The 19,394-nt window shown below is 48.8% G+C and overlaps 1 protein-coding gene across 6 annotated transcripts in view; it reads right to left on the bottom strand.

Moving 5' to 3' along the window:
• AAK1 (AP2 associated kinase 1) overlaps positions 1-19,394 on the bottom strand; it is a 205,708-nt gene that overhangs the window by 133,467 nt on the left and 52,847 nt on the right. For all 6 annotated transcript variants that reach the window (XM_075346165.1, XM_075346164.1, XM_075346168.1 and 3 more), the window contains exons 2-4: positions 15,645-15,763; positions 12,771-12,879; positions 11,598-11,740 (exon numbers count right to left, since the gene is read on the bottom strand). In XM_075346165.1, the coding sequence (XP_075202280.1) occupies positions 11,598-11,740; positions 12,771-12,879; positions 15,645-15,763 (371 nt within the window). The remainder of the gene's footprint in view (positions 1-11,597; positions 11,741-12,770; positions 12,880-15,644; positions 15,764-19,394) is intronic.

Below are 19,394 nucleotides of genomic sequence, written 5' to 3'. Positions count from 1 at the left end.
ATCGGAGAACTGAACCATACCACATGAACAACATGTGTACCCGAAAAAACAGAAAAACCCCGAGAAAACAGGGCGGGTGCTGGGTCTCCCAATTGGAGCTAGAAGAAAAGGAATTTACGGTAAGTAAACAAAATTCCCTTCTTTTTCGCTCCTAATTGGGAGACCCAGACAATTGGGACGTCCAAAAGCAGTCCCTGGGTGGGTAAAAGAATACCTCGTGATAGGGCCGTCAAACAGCCCTTTCCTACAGGTGGGCAATCGCCGCCTGAAGGACTTATCTACCTAGGCTGGCGTCTGCCGAAGCGTAGGTATGCACCTGAAAATGCTTGGTAAAAGTATGCAGACTCAATCAGGTAGGTGCCTGACACACCTGCTGAGCCGTAGCCTGGTGCCGTAATGCCCAGGATGCACCCACGGCTCTGGTAGAATGGGCCTTCAGCCTTGAGAGAACCAGAAGCCCAGTAGAACTGTAGGTTTCAAGAATTGGTTCCTCGATCCCCCGAGCCAGGGTGGATTCAGAAGCTTGCGACTGTTTACGCCGACCAGCGACAAGGACAAAGAGTGCATCCGGGTGGCGCAGGAGCGCCATGCGGGAAGTAGAACCTGAGTGCTCTCACCAGAACCAACAGATGCAAATCCTTCTGAAATTGATGGACTGGACGAGGACACAAAGAAGGTGAGGTGATATCCTGAGTGATATGAAAGTGGGATACCACCTTAGGGAGAAATTCCGGAATCGGACGCAGAACTACCCTGTCCTGGTGAAGGACCAGGAAGGGAGATTTGTATGAGAGCGTTGCTAGCTCGGAAACTCTCCTAGGAGACGAGACCGTTACTAGAAGGCCACTTCCCGAGAAAAGCGGGAAGGGAGACCTCTTTCAAAGGCTCGAAAGGCGGCATCTGGAGAGCAATTAGAACCTTGTTCAGATCCCAGGGCTCTAACGGCCGCTTGTACGGAGTGCTGAGACGACAAACTCCCCGTAGGAACGTGCGTACCTGAGGAAGTCGTTTCTGAAAAAATACAGATAGCGCTGAGACTTGTCCCTAAAGGGAACTGAGCGACAACCCTTTTTCCAACCTAGATTGCAGGAAGGAAGGAAACATAGACGATGCAACCGGCCAGGGAGAAACACCCTGCGCCGAGCACCGAGATAAGAATATCTTCCACGTCCTGTGGTCAATCTTGGCGGACGTTGGTATGCTAGCCTGTCTCATGGTGGCAACCACGTCCTGAGGTAATCCTGACGACACTAGGTTCCAGGACTCAATGCCACACCATCAGGTTGAGGGCCGTAGAATTCAAATGGAAGAATGGCCCTTGAGACAGCCAGTCTGATTGGTCTGGTAGTGCCCCCGGTTAGCCTACCGTGAGGCACCACAGAACCGGGAACCACAACATCCTCGGCCAATCTGTAGCGACGAGGATGGCGCGGCCGCAGTCGGTCCTGATCTAGCGCAGCACTCTGGGCAACAATGCCAGAGGTGGCACATAAGGTAGCTGGAACTGCGACCAATGCTGAACTAAGGCGTCTGCCGCCAGAGCTCGTGATTGTGAAACCGTGCCATGAAGCTGGCACAGTTGTTGTTGTGCCGTGACGCCATTAGATCGACGTCCGGCCTCTGTCAGCGACGCCAGATCTCCCGAAACCCGTCCGGGTGAAGAGACCATACCCTTTCGGCCACACCCCGGTGACTTAGGAAGTCAGCTTCCTAGTTTTCCACGCCTGGGATGTGAACTGTGGATATGGTGGATGCCGTGTCTTCCACCCACATCAGAACCTGCCGGACTTCCTGGAAGGCTTGCCGGTTGCGCGTTCTTCCTTGGTGGTTGATGTATGCCACCGCTGTGGAGTTGTCCGACTGAAGTCGGATTTGCTTGCTGTCCAGCTGCTGTTGGAAGGTTTGTAGGGCAAGATACACTGCTCTGTGTTCAAGAACATTGATCTGAAGGGTGGACTCTTGCTGAGTCCACGTACCCTGAGCGCTGTGGTGGAGAAAAACTGCTCCCCACCCTGATAGACTCGCGTCTGTCGTAACTATCGCCCAGGATGGGGATAGGAAGGACCTTCTTTTTGACCATGAGGTGGGAAGAAGCCACCACCGTAGAGATTCCTTGGCCGCCTGAGAAAGAAAGACGACTCTGTTGAGGGAGGTCGACTCCCCGTCCCATTGGCGGAGAATGTCACATTGTAGTGGACGCAGATGAAACTGCGCGAAAAGAACTGCCTCCATTGCTACCATCGTACGTAGGAAGTGCATGAGGCGTCTCAATGTGTGCGACTGGTTCTTAAAGAAGAGATTGCAGCCCGTAGTGAATGCTGTTTGTCTAGCGGAAGCTTCACTATCGCTGAGAGAGTATGAAACTCCATGCCTAGATATGTTAGCGATAGGGTCGGGGTCGGATCTGACTTCAAAAAGTTGATGATCCACCCAAAACTCTAGAGAGTCTCCAGCGCAACGTTCGGGCAGTGTCGGCATGTTTCCTAAGAGAGTGCCTTGACAAGTAGATCGTCTAAATATGGGATCACAGAGTGACCCTGAGAGTGCAGGACTGTGACTACTGCTGCCCTGACCTTGGCGAAGACCAGTGGGACTGTCGCTAGCCGGAAGGTAGAGCTACTGTCAGGTTTCCAGGTTTTCCAGTTCTCTTTGACTGCCCTTGCCCTCGGTTAACATGGAGGTTACCGTTCTGTTGCCCTACTTCCTGTCCAGCTGCTTAAAAGGCCGCCTCTAAGTCCAGTCCAATGCCTGAGTATACTGCCTGCTGTGTGCTCCTGCTGTGTTGCTGCTTATTCCTGATTACCTCTGGATTCCCCTAAAAAACCACCTACCGATTGACTCTGGACTGTACCCGGCTCTTCAAGGCTGCGCCCGGATTCCGTTTACCATCTTCGGTCAGCACTCCGCCTGGTTCTCTTTGGGTTCGTAACCATTCTGGACAAACATTCCCGTACGGACACTCATTGACTTTACCGCTTGCTCCTTATCCCGGCTGCTGCGCATTTAGGCCTTCCGGGGTAGATTGCCGGACAGTCCCTGTCTAGGGGGTTCGCTCTGGTGGTCTCCCTGGGGGAGTCCGGTGCGTGGCCCCGGGAATCCCCTCCGCGTCTATTCTGGAAAGTATTGTATGTGTATTTGTGTTGTTGTGTTTGTTCTATATCTACCGTGGTTACATACTATAAACATCTTGTACCCGGAACTCGTCTCTGATTGTCATTGCCCTAAGCTATCGAAATCCTCAGAACATAGAATAAGTATTACATTATACTCAGGCCATAAGAGGATTTCGCTGGGGCAATGACTGAGACACGAGTAGATCAGCTGTTCTCCATGATTAACTCCCTGCAGCAGGAGATGGAGGTGGTGCAGACTAAGCTTAGAGATGTGGAGGCACAGCTGGGCCATGATCACCAGGTACTGGGTCCGGCTATACAGGATTTGCAAGTCAGAGTGGAGGCTCAGGAAGCCGTCCCCACTACGTCCGTACCAGCTGCCGGTATGCCTAGGTTACCTCCATTCCGTTTCAATGGTGATCGTAGTCAGTTCCGTGGATTTATTAACCAATGTATACTATTTTTCGATGTACATGCTGATTATTATCGTTCTCACCGGTCAAAGGTGTTATGTATCATCATGTTATTAACCTCACGAGCACTGGCTTGGGCTAATCCTATGATAGAGAATCGGGACATCCGTTTAAATCACCTAGATGACTTTCTGAACGCAATGGCGCAGATGTTTGATGATCCGAATCGCCGTGCTACCGCTGAATCTGCTCTCCTTTCCTTACGTCAAGGAAAGCGCTCTGTCATTGAATACGCCACTGAGTTCAGGAGGTTAGTGGTAGACACCGACTGGGGAAACAATGCATTATTGTCCGTTTTCAGAAAGGGTTTGTCCGGTACCATCAAGGACGAGTTAGCACGTTCCGAATCCCCAGGGGATTTTGACCTGTTTCTCCAGCACTGTGTGCGCATAGATACCCGTTTGACGGAACGTAGACAGGAAAAATGGGCAGCTATAAACCGTATAAATAATAATACGTTTCCTTCCAGAGAACCTGCTTTCAGGACGCCACGGGAGGCCGAGGACGTTCCTATGCAAGTGGACTCTCTGCAAAGGCGAGAGACCAACGAACGTCGTGAACACCGGCTCCGTGAGCGTTTGTGTTTCTACTGCGGTCAATCGGACCATTTCTTAATCGACTGCCCGAAACGTCCGAATCGCCCAAATAAGGTATTGGCAGCCATGGCAGAGTGTGACAACACGGACGCAGAGTCTGACATCTCTGAGGCAAGTGGACACTTGGATGCGGTATTTCCCTTGACTGTAAGGTCTACCTCACTGAAGGACTCAGAAGGGAAATATACCCATTGTTCACTCCCCATTCAGATCCGTTGGGAGGGACAGCTAATTCCTACCTCTGCAATGATAGACTCTGGGGCAGGGGGAAATTTCATGGACTTTTCTTTTGCCAGTAAACACGGTATCCGGACTCAGCAAAGATCCTCACCGGTTACCATGGAGACGGTAGACGGATCTCCGTTAACATCTGGACCAGTGGATCGGGAAACAGTACCGCTAGAATGCGTGATGAAACCAGGTCAGCAGGAGACTCTTATTTTCATGATGATCTCTTCTCCACATTTTCCGATTATTTTAGGTATTCCGTGGCTACGGTCTACAAATCCGGTCATCGATTGGGAAACTAAGGAGATATCCTTCCCACCGCAGAGTGGTCCGGCCATTTGTCCAACTGTTCCGGTTCCGGTAACACCACATGCAGAAGGCACGGTACAGGTACCCGTTTTACCCCCGGTTTATCGTGACTTCGCTGACATATGCGACAAAAGAAAGGCCGATCGGCTTCCTCCGCATAGACCGTATGATTGCCCCATAGACTTACTCCCAGGGGCAGAAATCCCGTTTGGTCATGTTTACCCGTTGGCGGCACCTGAGCTAGAAGCCCTAAAGGAGTATATCGATGAAAGCCTGGCCAAGGGATTTATTCGCCCGTCTACCTCGCCCGCAGGGGCACCCATCTTTTTTGTGAAAAAGAAGGAGGGGACTCTGAGACCCTGTATTGACTACCGGGAACTGAATAAAATAACCATCCGGAACCGGTATCCGTTACCGTTGATTCCGGAGCTATTGGAGAGAGTCCAACAGGCAAAGATATTCACCAAATTGGACCTCCGTGGGGCATATAATCTGCTTCGTATACGTCCCGGAGACGAGTGGAAGACCGCGTTCCGATGTCGGTACGGACATTTTGAGTATTTAGTGATGCCTTTTGGACTTTGTAACGCTCCTGCGGCATTTCAACATCTAGTTAATGACATTTTTAGGGATATCATGGACCAGTTCATGGTGATCTATCTGGATGATATTCTAATCTTTTCTGATTCTCTCCAGGAACACCAGGAGCACGTCAAGACCGTACTTACCCGGCTGAGGGAAAACCACCTGTACATTAAACTGGAGAAATGTGAGTTCCACTGCTCACAAATACAGTTCTTAGGTTATGTCATCTCTCCTCAGGGGCTGAACATGGAGTCTAGCAAGATACAAGCCATTCTAGACTGGCCGGAACCGGGAAACATCAAAGAGGTACAACGCTTTGTCGGTTTTGCCAACTTTTACCGACGCTTTATCCGTAACTTTTCAGAGATTGTTCGTCCCATCACTCTGTTGACTAAGAAAGGACAGAAGTTTGTATGGTCCGCCCAGGCTCAGGAAGCGTTCCATCGTCTCAAGGGATGTTTTACCTCAGCACCCATACTAGTGCATCCGAATCCCGCACTTCCCTTCATCGTGGAGGTCGACGCTTCCGACTACGCATTAGGGGCCATTCTTTCTCAAAGGACCGGGGACAAGAGTCTCCTGCATCCGTGTGCCTTCTTTTCCCGCAGGTTGTCCCCTGCGGAAAGGAACTACGACAATGCGGATAAGGAATTATTGGCGATTATTGCCGCTTTCAAGGAATGGAGACACCACTTACAGGGAGCCGCGCAGCAAGTGATAGTACTCACAGATCATCGTAATCTGGAATTTCTTAAGTCTGCCAGGTGCCTATCTCCACGGCAAGCCCGTTGGAGTCTATTTCTTAACCAATTCAATTTTGTCGTTACATACCGTCCAGGTTCACGTAATGGGAAAGCCGATGCCTTGTCCCGAATCCATGCCGTGGACTCCGTGCCTGGAACCCCGTCTCAGACCGTGTTATCAGATGCCAATTTCGTTGGAGTACTCCAGGACCAGGACTTGTGGAAGGACATCAAGCTGGCCTATGATGGTGATGTATTTCTTGCCGCCCCTCCGAATGATGTCACTCTTGTTCTTCGGAATGGTGTGTGGTTGAGAGAACGACGCATTTATGTCCCGGAGGCCGTAAGACTTCGGGTTCTCAAGTTGGTTCATGACTCCGTGTTGGCCGGTCATAGGGGGGTACAGAAGACGCAGGAATTTCTGAGCCGGTTTTTCTGGTGGCCTACCTGTTTAAAGGACGTGAAGGACTATGTCCACTCATGTGTGGTTTGTGCCCGGTGCAAGGTCCCTCGTGTGGCTCCTACGGGACTCCTCCAACCGTTACCCGTGCCATCTCGCCCTTGGGGGTCTATCTCCATGGATTTTATTGTGGAGTTGCCAGTCTCAGGCGGGCATAATACCATTTTAGTGGTGGTGGATCGATTGACTAAAGCTGCTCACTTCATTCCGTGTACCGGTCTTCCCTCAGCCGCAGAGACAGTGGATTTGGTTGTCCAGAACGTATTCCGATTGCATGGGGTACCAGACGAGATCATCTCCGACCGGGGCGTGCAGTTCACGTCTAGATTCTGGAAGGGGTTTTGTACGGCACTCCAGATTGATGTCTGTCTGTCTTCTGCATACCATCCTCAGACAAATGGACAAACCGAACGGACGAATCAAACCCTGGAACAATACCTTCGCTGTTATGTCAGCCATCTCCAAGACGATTGGTTGAAGATGCTTCCGTTGGCGGAGTTCTCCTACAACAACACTCAGAGCAGCTCCACTAAGGTAACGCCCTTTTTTGCTAACCTGGGTTACCATCCGACTATTTTGCCTAGGTCACCGGTTGCGGTTTCGGTGCCAGCGGTGGAGGACAGGTTGACAGAAATACGACAAAATCTGGCGGTTCTAAAGGACACCGTGGCTACGGCCCAGGAGCGTTACAAGAGGTCGGCAGACACTCACCGGAAACCGGCACCCATGTACAAGGTAGGGGACTCTGTATGGTTATCCACCAAAAACCTGAAATTGGGTGTTCCTTCGCAGAAGCTGGGACAAAAATTCATCGGTCCGTTTAAGATCACCGGGATCGTGAGCCCTGTGGCCTGTCGGCTACGCTTACCGCACCATCTAAAGGTACACCCGGTCTTTCATGTGTCTCTCCTCAAACCTGTCTCCCCTAATACGTTTCGTGGTCGTGTTGTGCCTCCTCCTCCGCCTGTGATGGTCGACGGCGAGGAGCAGTTCGTGGTTGAGGACATTATTGACTCCCGGCTCCATCGTCGTCGGCTTCAATATCTGGTACGTTGGCAGGGGTACGCCCCCGAGGACGATTCCTGGGAACCGGTGGGTAACATTCGGGCACCCCGGAAGATTGCTCAATTTCATCGACGGTTCCCGGACAAACCTGGCCCTGATCCGTCCTGAGGCCGTCTCTGGGGGGGGGAGTAATGTCAGGTTTCCAGGTTTTCCAGTTCTCTTTGACTGCCCTTGCCCTCGGTTAACATGGAGGTTACCGTTCTGTTGCCCTACTTCCTGTCCAGCTGCTTAAAAGGCCGCCTCTAAGTCCAGTCCAATGCCTGAGTATACTGCCTGCTGTGTGCTCCTGCTGTGTTGCTGCTTATTCCTGATTACCTCTGGATTCCCCTAAAAAACCACCTACCGATTGACTCTGGACTGTACCCGGCTCTTCAAGGCTGCGCCCGGATTCCGTTTACCATCTTCGGTCAGCACTCCGCCTGGTTCTCTTTGGGTTCGTAACCATTCTGGACAAACATTCCCGTACGGACACTCATTGACTTTACCGCTTGCTCCTTATCCCGGCTGCTGCGCATTTAGGCCTTCCGGGGTAGATTGCCGGACAGTCCCTGTCTAGGGGGTTCGCTCTGGTGGTCTCCCTGGGGGAGTCCGGTGCGTGGCCCCGGGAATCCCCTCCGCGTCTATTCTGGAAAGTATTGTATGTGTATTTGTGTTGTTGTGTTTGTTCTATATCTACCGTGGTTACATACTATAAACATCTTGTACCCGGAACTCGTCTCTGATTGTCATTGCCCTAAGCTATCGAAATCCTCAGAACATAGAATAAGTATTACAGCTACGAACAGAAGGTGTTCGTCTCCTATAACGAAGCATAGAAACACTAGTGCTCTGGATCAATCGGCACGTGTGGATAAGCATCCTTGATGCCTAATGATGCTAGGAAATCTCCTTGGGACATTGAGGCGATGACATGGCGGAGGGATTCCATCCGGAACCGCCTGGTGTCCACGAGCTTGCTGAGCAGTTTTAGATCCAGAACGGGACGGAACGGCCCGTTCTTATAGGCACCGCAAATAATTTGGGGTAAAAACCGTGACCTTGTTCCTGAAGAGGAACGGGGGTCATCACTCTTTCTGCCTATAGAGTGCACCCTGTTTGCAGAAGAGCAGCGGCTCGGCCGGGAGGTGGAGAAGTTCTGAAGAATCGAGTTGGAGGACGAGAAGTGAGCTCTATCCTGTACCCGTGAGACAGAATGTCTCACACCCAACGGTCATTGACCTATGTCAGCTAAATATCGCCAAGGCGGGTGAGCCTGCTACCGACCGAGGATGCGGAGAGAGGAGGCCGCAAGTCATGAGGAAGCCGCCTTGGAAGCGGGTTTTCAGACTGTCTCTTTTTTGGGCGTGACTGAGCCCGCCAAGAATCTGAGCTCCTCTGATCCTTTTGAGTCCACATTGGACGAGGAAAAATGGGACCTGCCCGAGCCTCGAAAAGACCGAAACCACGACTGCCTCCTGCTCTGTTGGGGTTTGTTGTGTCCGGGCTGAGGAAAGGATGAATCCTTACCCCTGGACTGTTTAATGGTTACATCCAAACGCTCACCAAACAGTCGGTCAGCAGAAAAAGGCAACTGGTAAGCAACCTTTTTTGGAAGCAGAATCTGCCTTCCATTCACTTAACGAGCAGACCAGGCTCTGCTTAAAAACACGGAGCAGCGGAGGCTACTGCCGTACGGTTCGCAGAGTCTAGGGCAACCTGAATCGCGTAAGAAACAAATGCAGACATTTGAGAGGTTAAGGATGCCACCTGCGGCACAGATGTACGTGTCAGCTCCATCTCCCACTGCAACTATGGATCTAGCTACAAGCCTGGAGATTGGAGGATGCCGCTTGGGACACTGGGTCCAGTCCTTGACCACGTCAGGGGGCAGGGATAACGTGTATCCTAAGCCGTTTGGAGAAGCGCATATCTGGATAAGTGTGGTGTTCCTGGACTGCCTCTCTGAAGGCAGAGTGGTCCAGAAAAATACGTGAAGCTGACTCCTCCACTGGAGGAGCTGGGTGAGAAATAACCAACATTCTATTGATGGACGCTATAAGATTATTCACTATGGCGTCACCATTAGGTGTATCCAGATTGAGAGCGGTCTCAGGATCAGAATCCTGAGCCGCTACTTCCGCCTCATTACACAGAGAGTCCTTCCGCTAGGACCCTGATGAAACCGAGGGCCGCTCATAGTGAGCCCGCTTAGGCTGTCTGGGACTGACGTCTGTGCAGAGCCGTGACTCTGGGATGCGTGTGACATTCCCGGGGCTGTTAGTTGTTCACACTGAGGGGGGCCATGGATCAATGATTCAACAGTGCCCATGTTGTGAGAGACATGTCCGGACTGCAAGGCTTCCAGTATCATAGCCATAGTCTCAGAAAATCTGTCAGTAAATACTGCAGACACCGTCCTCATCCTCTGGCCATTAGCAGAGACTCCGGCTGAGTTGGATATAATGGGGGTCTATGTAACCTGCCGGCCGTATAGCCGTACATGCTGTACCGGCTGCATAGAAAAACATGTGGTTCTGCACCTTTGTTTTACACAGAGAATATGCTGATAACTCCTCCGCACAATCCAGGAGGGTATATACAACGTGCGACCAAACAGTGCAATGTATATAGTACAAGCATATCTATAAGTGCACTTCTGCACTAGTGGGGTTAGCACCACAGGTGCTGCTTAACGCCTGTTGCAGCGATTGTGTGACTATCAGAATGCCAGGGTCTTCCACACTTGTCTCTGTATCGTACAGAAACTGACACTAATGGCTGCCGGCGTCCTTGTAGAGAAGGAAGCCGTGGGCGTGCCTGAGAAGTGCGGGAATCCGGTTTCACAGTGCACACAGTGAGAGGGGTGGAGTATGCAAAACATACTCCAGCTCTCAGCGCTGCTGTGCTATGCAGCGTCACGCCCCTACCCTGACTGTCAGGCCTGTGGGCGGTAACGAAGGGAGACTAGGCCCAGAAGCCGGGGACTCGAGTTAATAAGCGCGGCCGGCATATCAGTGCTGGCCGGCGCGGAAGTCCCCGGCGCACCACAAATCCCAGCGGCGCCTTAAATAAAAATGGCAGCGGCGGTTAGCGCAGTAGTCACCCAATACACTAACACACCCAGCAACGCTGTGGTGTGCGATGGCACTAGTGCGGACAGCGCCGCTGTCCCTGGCGCACTAACACACCCAGCAGTGCTGCCGTGTGTCTGCGCGGTCCCCACAGGGACACAGAGTACCTCCATGTAGCAGGGCCATGTCCCTGAAGATACTCCGCTCCATGTCCAGCAGATACCAGGGGCTGTGGATGGAGCACGGTCTCAGTGCCTGGAGACCGATAGAATCCCACTTCACCCAGAGCCCTGTAAAAAGGGATGGGGAAGGAAGCAGCATGTGGGCTCCAGCCTCCGTACCCGCAATGGGTACCTCAACCTTAACAAACACCTCCGACATGAAGTGGGGTGAGACGGGAGCATGCTGGGAGCCCTGTATGGGCCCTCTTTTCTTCCATCCGACATAGTCAGCAGCTGCTGCTGACTAAACAGTGGAGCTATGCGTGGATGTGTTGCCTCCTTCGCACAAAGCACAAAACTGGTGAGCCAGTGATCCCACTGGGGGTGTATAGCCAGAAGGGGAGGGGCCTTACACTTTTAAGTGTAATACTTTGTGTGGCCTCCGGAGGCAATAGCTATACACCCAATTGTCTGGGTCTCCCAATTAGGAGCGAAAAAGAAATATAAATAAATAAAATAATACAATTTCACATAATGTTATTTATGGAAATTCGGGGTCAGATGACATATTTTGTAGCACTCAATTCCCCGACTCATGGAGCAGGGTCACTTACTGTAACGAGTATGAATACTGCAAATAATCTCAGCTTCTTTTGACAACCATTATTCCTGTAAATCTATGAAGAACCACGCGCAGAAGCGACACTAGGGATCCACTGTGCATTTCCGTCCTTTCCCAAGGCGAAGCCCAAGGATATTTTCTTGCAGAGACAAGTCGTGATGGTATTCGGCGCATTAGAAAGTATAATATTACCTTGAGGTCCCGGTGGATGATCGGCGTTTTGCACTGGTGAAGACGAGCCACGGCTTCACATGTGTCACAAAATATCTGCAACACCTCGGTCTCAGTAAATCCAGTCTGTAAACGTTGGTTCATTAGATTTACCACTTGACCCCCTGAAAAGAAAAGGAAAAATTAGCAGATTATTTATTACCTTCCAGATCCAACCTATTGGGGTGCAAGTTCTCGTAATCTCCATTGTGCAATACAACGTAGGAAACAGAGTCTTTAATTGAACTAGCCCTTAAATGTGACATTAGTAACGATATAATACCTTGTTACCAGATGGTAAAATCCATACAACTAAAAAATGACGGCTGCAGGACACGAGCAGCAAAGAATAAAATCTGCCATAATGTGCCCACAGCATAAACAAAAATAAAAATGGAATAGATTATTCGGCACGCCGGAACGGAGCAGATGGATTTCCAGAGGCCGATCTATTGTAATCTGGGAGACGAGCCTCCGCCAGAGGAGTCTGGCAGTGGCTCTTTTGCAGAAAATACATGACCACGTCAGGATGAGCATTGCTGCTTTTTGGGGGTTGGTAGAGATGGCTGTCGACCAACGCTTATCTGGGGGTGTATGAGGCTATTATGGGTCATGTACAGAAAAGTAATGTGCACAGACCGTCCAGTGCGCCACACAGTCCCTACAGACCTGTATGGCAGATCCAAAAGGCAATGGAGAGGAGAAATTCGATTCACAAGGTCTCGCACAACATCATGACGTCACGGGCCTAGTGATCAACAGAGGCATCCAGGATGTCGGGAACAAAAGTGAAGACGTTTGGCCACAGCAGATAAGACTGGACAAGGACCAGGCGAGTGTAAATCGACGTCCTTATATCTAATAGGCACTGATGGTTCCTCTATCAATAACACAATCTTCCTCTAGGACCATACCAGGATACTTGAGGAACACTTCAAGTTATGGAGCACTGTCTTCAAAAAGCCGTACTCCGTAGTGGCCAAACGTCAGCTGTCCTGTGCCATAGCATATCTCATGGATCATCGCTGTGCCCACAGACGTCTCATACTAGCTCTTCCATATTATGAAACCAGCCAATAAAATGAATGCCTCGTAGATTCGTACTTCAACAATGTGAAAGTAGTAACAACATAAATTTAATTTCGTGAATCTCACCTCGACAGTAATCCATGAGGATAAGGACTTCCCATACATCTCCGCTGCTCACAGAATTAATGCTGGAGTCTATGTACCCGACAATGTTCTTGTGCCCCGAGAGATCCCTCTGTAAACAGAAGAAAACAAAAAAAAAGGATCAGCGAGGGAGACAACTACAACTGGAGGGCTCAGCGAGGGAGACAACTACGACTGGAGGGCTCAGCTAGGGGGGGGGGGGAATGACGACAACTGGAGGGCTCAGCGAGGGGGGGGGGGGAATGACGACAACTGGAGGGCTCAGCGAGGGGGGGGGGAATGACGACAACTGGAGGGCTCAGTGGGGGGGGGAATGACGACAACTGGAGGGCTCAGTGAGGGGGGGGGGGGAATGACGACAACTGGAGGGCTCAGTGAGGGGGGGGGGGGAATGATGACAACTGGAGGGCTCAGTGAGGGGGGGGGAATGACGACAACTGGAGGGCTCAGTGAGGGGGGGGGGAATGACGACAACTGGAGGGCTCAGTGAGGGGGACGACGACGACGACGACAACAACTGGAGGGCTCAGTGAGGGGAACGACGACAACTGCCGGATTGGTGAGGGATACAAAAACTGGAGGCTCAGTCAGGAATATAACTGCAAGAAATTGTATCAGAAGTGGTAGCTTAAAGCGCCACTGTCAGAGCTAAGTTACCCCAAGAAATGCAGGACAATAACTGAACACGCGCATGCACCTTCATGCAATTTATATACATAGCTGCATAGAAAACCAAGTCATATATCATGTGATATATTATACGATCCATTTTTACTTCAATCCTATGCAGAGGTGATCACTTTTGTAGGCTCAGATACATCTAGAAATTAGACGTGTCACCAGATTTCAGGATAAAAACTGCATATGTTATTGACTAGAGCTTTTAAAACTGGATGAAGCTGGTGTACTTACTTTGAAGATCCTCATCCTGATGGCTAATGCATGATACTAACACTCACAAAGAGGGGGACAGTTGCTATAGCGCTTCCATGGATGGCCAAAGAGAGAAGAGGACGCCATGAAATAAAAAGAGGCTTTATTTAAAATGCAAGGTGTTTCGGCTGAAGACAGGTTTCATCTGGAACATGATGCTTATGGTCTTATGCACTGATGAAGGCGGCCTACAGCCAAAAAAAACAAAAAAAAACACAAACCATTTCAAGGTGGCCTTTTACCTACACGTCTATCCATGGGTTCACCATATCACCTGGTTTTATATCCTCCTCGTGATAGTCTTCTGTTGGAGCTCTTCTTGGAGGAGACACTTACTTGGTGGGCTGCACTTGGATAAACCACTCTTACTCCATGGAGTTGTGACTGGGTTAGCACTTCTCAGCCAGGTGAGAGTCCTCATTGATACGGATCCCATCGTTATATATTACATATCACTATGCTCATATAAACTTTTCTCCCTTTTAGTGATCATCTCCATTTATAGCAATAATCCGGACTTCAAATTGAGCATTTAATGAGTCCAGACTGAGAGGACCTTATAAAACACAAGTGAGGGGTTGATATTTAATAAGGATAATAGAGCTATTTTGACTTGGATTTACAAAGTATGTACACCAGCCACACCAGGTTTAAGATATAATTAAAGGGATTCTGTCACCAAGTTTTTGCTATATAAGCTGACGACAGCATGCTGCAAGGGTTAACAGAGAATTCAGGGATGCCCGTCTTGTCAAGGTCCAATCTGTTGTGTTTTTGCTATGTTTGTTTAAGCTGCAGGACTTATCATTGCTGGGACGACAAAGTCAAGGCGCATGGCAGTCCAGCACACCCCCTCCTGTGATTGACACCTCACTGCCAGTGTACGCCCTCTATTGACAGCCTGGTGTGGGCAGGACAAATCTCTCTGCTCTGCTACATGTTTAAAGCAAAGCATTCTGTATCAGAACGACTACAGTCAGTAATTAAGTGATACATTGTTGGATTCAGGATCTCTTTGCCCACATCATGCTGCTTTCATAAAAGGTAGCAAAAATCTGCTGACAAATTCCCTTCAATAATGTATACAGTTTGTACAGTGAAATCCAGAGACCGATCCGCTTTATTTTGGCATATAATGATCCTCAAGCTCAATGTGTGTGCCCAAATGGACTCAAATATTTTCGTTCAAGTCCGTGTGTTTGAAATATCTTGTAGGCTACGTGCCCACGGTCAAGAAGACACTGTTCTAGATGCAGGGGCACTCCTCTTCCGGAGACGCCAGTGTTCCCCGTGGAAGAATGCAGCATCCATGCCCACTATCAGGATTCTGGGTGGACATAGCATATATTTATGCCTCAATCAGGGTACGAAAGACAATAAAAGTCAACAGATGTAAGGAATACCCCAACAGGTGGATAGAGATTCCATTTCTGTAAGGTTCATTATTAAAGGTGAACTCCTGTTTGAGCAAGTAATAAAAGATAGCAATATAGGGGATATGGGATATGAAAAGGAAAAAGTTTGTCGAATGCATTTTTCACACTCAATTGACAAAAATGTGTACTTTACATTACCGGAATACTCAATGATGTGACCACATGGTAACCGCCAGATAACAGAATATGAGCATTGTATATGTTTATATTGGTGAGTATCTACGACCACGGCATTACTTTAGTATGCGGTCACAAGATACCTGGAATTTGAAGTATTCGCTCCATACCCTTTTTCTAAGCCAAAATATTTGATGACTAAATGCCGTCCTCCGGCAATATTCCCTAAAGCCATTAGGAAACACAAGGAGCGTCAAAGTTCGGTAAAGGTCGCTGTGCGCTGATGCATCGCTCTGCATTCTGCTTTCCTTTCAATGTAGCATCAAAAGGTTAACATCGCACCGTCGTCCATCTCACATCGGCTCCTTACCATGATCTGAATCTCTCTCTTGCAAACCTGAAGGTCATGTTCATTATTCACATACATGCGCTTCAGAGCCCGTCTCATGCCATTACTGGTGCGGACAAGGAAGACCAGGGCGAAGCCACCTGTTCAGAAACAGAAGGAAAGAAAATACAAAAACTTTACAGTCAAATCCACAAACAGATAAAGTCAATCGCCCAGAAATCAGTGTCCGAGTACAGACCACAACTCCAGGCCTGACCGCGGGTCACAAGTCCCATGGTATCATGGTCCGCACTCAATTTGGACTTTTTGACCTAATACATTTATGAAAACTGTTCGTAAATGAAGTATCATTAGGGGTTAACATGAACTGGCCTATCGGAGTACCACCAGCCACAAACCGGTTGGCCACAGATTTTAGAGAACTCTAAATCACATCATTTGTGTTCAAAACGGCATCACTTCTTCTGGGTACAATTGAACAAAGCCAGGGTTTTGTAGGATTTCAGTCAGGTGAACGAGTAACCAAACAGGTGATAATCATGGTTTTCAAATGTAGGCTGAAACCCTCATTAAGGGCACAAACACATCAGCGGTATTCTGCCGCACTGCCGGATCCGGCATAAGGGCAGTACAGTACAATACAGTTCACAGACAGTGCGGCAAGCCCCAAGTCACATAATGTCACATGCTCCGGTCACATGACCGCATGTGCACGGAGCTTGCCAGTGAACTGTATTGTACTGTACTGTCCTTGTGCCGGATCTTGGAGTGTGGCAGGAAAACACTGATCTGAAACCAGCCTAACTGATACAGAAACAGCCGTGTGGGAGGCTTAAAACTGGATGAGGAACAACCAAACTCTACTACAAAAGGTGAGGTTGTGGAAGACAGGTGCATGTCACAGGTCATGACTCATGGCAATACTGAGCTCAGCAATAAGGCACAAGGTAGTTATACTGCATCAGAAAGGTCTCACCCAGGCAAGGATTTTAAAAGCAGACTGAGCATTCAAGATGTGCCGTTCAGGCTCTTTTGAAGAAGTACAAAGATATCGGCAACTTTGAGGATCAGACGCAGTGGTCAGCCAGGGACAGTGCAGAAGATGAAAAGGCACATTATGCTCACTTCCCTTTAAATTCTTAATAATGTGAACAGTGCTGCAGATGCACCAGTGTGCCAAAGACGCACCCGTGTGCCAAAGACGCACCCGTGTGCCAAAGACGCACCCGTGTGCCAAAGACGCACCCGTGTGCCAAAGACGCACCCGTGTGCCAAAGACGCACCCGTGTGCCTAACAATACCCTATGTTTTGATGGATTTTATGGCTGACTGTTGAATACAGAAGTTTTAAGTCTGGCGTGGTGGACACCTCTCTTAATCTGGATGATTGAATTTACTCCCCCTTCCCCACCCCACATATATCGGGGTAAGACCCTATTTGCGCTTTTTTGTCCACAGCCTCCTTCTATACCTGCCTTTGGACCTGGCAAGACCAGATCTTCTTTATCTGTGGACCGAGCTGCAGGGGGTTACTTTTTCCTGAATTTTACTCCCCCTTCCCCACCCCACATATATCGGGGTAAGACCCTATTTGCGCTTTTTTGTCCACAGCCTCCTTCTAAATCTGGATGTCTAAACAGTGGCAAGCTTATTTCATGCACCCAGTATAAAAACATTCTTATAATGAGGTTGTACCCTGCTGGTCAACAAATGGTCTCCGCCATTGCTGTGCGCACAGAGCTTGTACAGTGGCACGTGGCAGAACTTTGGGAACGTATTATAGTACTTGCTAATGAACAGTATCTACATAATATAATGTGTTGAATCAGGCCACAATACTTGAAATAGAATACGAGCCCATGTAATGTATGGGAGCTTCTCTGGACCTGTCATACAGTCCTATACATGAGCCCTTATGGGAAAATTACAGGCTGCATTTTAAGAAGTGTAAGAAATCCTCTACAAAGGGGTCAAACCCCACAACTCTTATTTACATTCATGCAAAGCCGTCCTGTGACTTCTTGCCAAACGTGCAATCTTGGATGTAAGAGAGTGTATAACGGTGTGTGGCGGCTTTCTTGGGGCGCTGCCCTTACGGGCTGAGGACGGTGTGCCCTCACCTGGGGACGGAGTCTATTCTGGACTGGATGTAGGAAGCGGTGGAGACGATGAGTAGGATCTCTCTTCTACGCGAGTGATTTATAAAAAGGTGTGGATGATCAGTAACAGGGAACAGATGGGCTCCTCGCAGGATTATTAAATATCTACTGACAAACCTCAGCAGCCGAGAAACGTGGCGTCACACTCACATCAGCGCAGAAACCTCTCATGTTCCCAGTAAATAATTCCACAGCACGGAGCTGCGCCTTTTCTTTGTTTCTGAATCTATTAATCAGCAGATTTTGTGCATCTAATTACATTCCCCAATTAACTGACTATTATAACATATTCCCGCACAGTAAATGATCTGGATGATTAGTGTCTGTGATGAAGCTGCAGAGAGCGCTCATACACAGAAAAATACCTGCTTCCCGTGCTCACCAGTAGGGGGCGATAAGTATACAGCCCCTAGTGACCGCTGTATTTAGTTTCCCCAGTGGAAATATTTTAAGGGGTTCCTGTTTGGACTGTGAAAAACGTCACTCATACACTGCATAAGCGAATAAGATCATAGGGGTCCCACTGATCACAAGAACTGGGTCTCTTGAATGGACCAGTGGTCATACATGTGCTCAGTCTAAGGAGGTGACAGGTAAATACAACACTATCTCCGACAGTGATAGAGCCGCCCCCACTCCCAACGTTCACACATTTTATTTATCCCGTGAATAAATGTTGTCCCCTTTCACTAAACTCCTGGCCTTTATGATTGGTTATAAAAAAACAAACAAAAACTGCGATATCCTCACCCTCCCCAGGTCCAGTGCTGCACCTTTATTACCGCCTTAGTGTGCGTTTGGCTGCAGCAGTGATATCACGTTGTCAGTGCTGCAGCCAACCACTAAATATAGTGGTTCTGCCAATAAAAAAAGGGCACGACCCGCTTAACACAGCGATTTGTTTCAGTGCGGTCGACTGGACTTTACCTACACAATAGAGGCCCAGCACTAGTGGAGACAGCATTAAACCTGGGGAGGGCAAGTAGGGCTCAGTTTAGGGCTTTATACTTCAGCTGCGGGCAGACGTTTGGTGACAGCAGGAAACCTGTAATGCACAATTTAGCTTTGGAGACACTGTAAGGCCTTATTCACACAACTAGTTTTAAAACATGAAAAATATTTTTTGGTATGAACTTTGTATATAGTCTCATCAACATACATTTCCTCAATAGGTTTGTACTGCATAGCATAGTTATATGATCTGTCTTTCCATCTATTTTATATTAACCAATGCTCCTCTCTAGTGTGCCACTATATGACAATAAGAGTAATTAAGTACTTAGAGTGTATATTTACATATACATACAATACAGTGCCTTGCGAAAGTATTCAGTCACTTTGAATTTTTCCACCTTTTCCCACATTTCAGGCTTCAAACATAAAATAAAAAAATCGAATGTTATGGTGAAGAAGTGGGACACAATTGTGAAGTTGAACGAAATGTATTGCTTATTTTAAACTTTTTTAAACAATAAAAAACTGAAAATTGGGGCGTGCAATATTATTCATCCCCTTTAAGTTAATACTTTGTAGCGTCACCTTTTGCTGCGATTACAGCTGCAGTCGCTTGGGATATGTCTCTATCAGTTTTGCACAACGAGAGACTGAAATT

The sequence above is a fragment of the Anomaloglossus baeobatrachus genome, chromosome 4, assembly GCF_048569485.1.
Source record: "Anomaloglossus baeobatrachus isolate aAnoBae1 chromosome 4, aAnoBae1.hap1, whole genome shotgun sequence".
Classification (NCBI taxonomy): domain Eukaryota; kingdom Metazoa; phylum Chordata; class Amphibia; order Anura; family Aromobatidae; genus Anomaloglossus; species Anomaloglossus baeobatrachus.
The sequence above is the reverse complement of the archived record's forward strand: the minus strand, read 5'-3'. Positions and strand labels throughout refer to the sequence as shown.